The sequence below is a fragment of the Bison bison genome, unplaced genomic scaffold, assembly GCF_000754665.1.
Source record: "Bison bison bison isolate TAMUID 2011002044 unplaced genomic scaffold, Bison_UMD1.0 scf7180017864506, whole genome shotgun sequence".
NCBI classification, from domain to species: Eukaryota; Metazoa; Chordata; class Mammalia; order Artiodactyla; family Bovidae; genus Bison; species Bison bison.
In genome coordinates, this window is record NW_011495063.1 from 37,918 (window position 1) to 40,213 (window position 2,296).

A 2,296-nucleotide genomic window follows, 5' to 3' on the forward strand; every position below is an offset into this window, starting at 1 on the left:
AACAAAAACAATGACATAAAGTAGAAGCAAAGTACCACTCTCAACTTGGCTCTCTCATTCTGGTAATATATTTTAACAATGTGTTATGTGCAGGACTGGATGTTCAAACTAAGAAATTTTTTTCCATAATCATAATGCGTAATGTTTAGAGAAGTCAAGTTGCTTATACTTAATCAACATCATGGAATCTTCCATCTCAGGCATTTAAGGAGATGCATTATTGCTCAAGAAAGACTGAAAGATAGGAAGAGAAAATTTTGTCTGATTCATACTTCCAATGGAAAGTGTCAGATGAGACATTGCAAATGATGCTATTTCACCCTAATGTTCCCTGATTTCATCAACTATAGATAGAGCAGTTTTATATTCCCAGAGGGGAAAAATGTTCAAACTGAGAAAAAAACAAGAGGTAACAAATTTTTTCTAAATAGTATTAATAAATGGGAGATGGTGAGAAAGTCTGCAAATGATTGGGTCAGAGAGAAGTCTGGCTCAATACAATGTGGAAATAAATAGAGAGATGACTCAGATTTCCTTCCACCATATGTAGAGATTGTTATAAAATTTTAACAGCTGCATACTCTTATTTAATATTTGTTTGATTGAACATTACATTACAATCTTACATATGGATGTTTCTAAGTTTTTACTTTTACAAACAATGCAGTAATAAAGATTTTTGAACATCTAAAAAAAAAAGAATCAAAAAGATTCCAACAAAATTACTATGATTAAACACAGAAATTTATGCCCTGTGACAAGCTGCACAGAGAAAGTATCTATTCAAAATTCTGTCCTACTCAGAGTTTTTCTCAGAGCTGCTTTCACATTTTTATTTCTCAAGCTGTAGATTAAAGGGTTCATCCTGGGAACCATATTGGTGTAAAAGAGAGAAGAGACTTTTCTTTCATCCATATACCCAGCAGATGAAGGTTTGAGATACATAAGTGTACATGATGCAAAGAAGAGAGAAACAACAATGATGTGGCGACAGAAAGTACTGAAAGCTTTGGACCTGCCTTCCATGGAGCTGATACGGAAGATGTTGGTGAGGATGAGACCATAAGAGACAAAGTTGGTGAGACTGGGCACAATGATGTTGGTGCCCACCACAATGAAAACTACCAGATCATTGATGTGGATACTTGTGCAAGAGAGCTTGAGCAGAGGAAGGATATCACAGAAATAATGGTTGATGGTTTTTGCATGACAGAAGGTCAGTCTCAGCATGCATCCAGCGTGACCAATGGCACCAGGAAATGTCATCAAGTAGGAACCAAGCATAAGGTTGTAACACACTTTAGAGGATATAACAACATGATACAAAAGTGGTTTACAGATGGCCACATACATCTGTATGTGTATGGCCATACAGATGGCCATTGATGTCAGCATATATTTCAGAAATGGTAAAAAAAACTGAAAAAGTAGAGCTGTGTCATGCATCCCATATAAGAAATAATATTTTTCTCTGATATAAAATTAATCAGCATTTTGGCGGTAAACACAGAAGAATAGCAGAACTCTGTGAAGAACTTCCAGATGTTCAAGTTCGATTTAGAAAAGGAAGAGGAACCAGAGATCAAATTGCCAACATCTACTGGGTCATCGAAAAAGCAAGAGAGTTCCACAAAAAAACATCTACTTTTGCTTTTTTGATTATGCCAAAGACTTTGTGTGGACCACAAGAAACTGTGGAAAATCCTTAAAGAGATGGGAATTCCAGTCCACCTAACCTGCCTCCTTAGAAATCTGCAAGCAAGTCAAGAAACAACAGTTAGAACTGGACATGGAACAACAGACGTGTTCCATATTGGTAAATGAGTATGTCAAAGCTGTATATTGTCACCCTGCTTATTTAACTTATATGAAGTGTACACCATGCAAAATGCATGGTTGGATGAAGCATAAGCTGGAATTGAGATTGCCAGGAGAAATATCAATAACCTCAAATATGCAGATGACACCACCTTTGTGGAAGAAAGTGAAGAAGAACTAAAGAGTCTCTTGATGAAAGTGAAAGAGGAGAGTGAAAAAGTTGGTTTAAAACTCAACATTCAGAAAACTAAGATCATGGCATCTGGTCCCATCACTTCATGGAAAATAGATGGGGAAACCGTGGAAACAGTGTCAGACTTTATTTTTTTGGGCTCCAAAATCACTGCAGATAGTGACTGCAGCCGTGAAATTAAAAAAGATGCTTACCCCTTTGAAGGAAAGTTATGACCAACCTAGATAGCATATTAAAAAGCAGAGACATTACTTTGCCAACAAAGGTCCATCTAGTCAAGGCTAT

At 36.5% G+C, this 2,296-nt stretch overlaps 1 protein-coding gene across 1 annotated transcript in view; it reads right to left on the minus strand.

The window, feature by feature from the left end:
* Window positions 1-783: 783 nt before the first annotated feature.
* LOC104980717 (olfactory receptor 145-like) overlaps window positions 784-2,296 on the minus strand; it is a 3,271-nt gene continuing 1,758 nt past the window's right edge. The window contains 2 exon segments of the mRNA XM_010829500.1: window positions 784-1,416; window positions 1,419-1,525. Coding sequence (XP_010827802.1) covers window positions 784-1,416; window positions 1,419-1,525 — 740 coding nt within the window.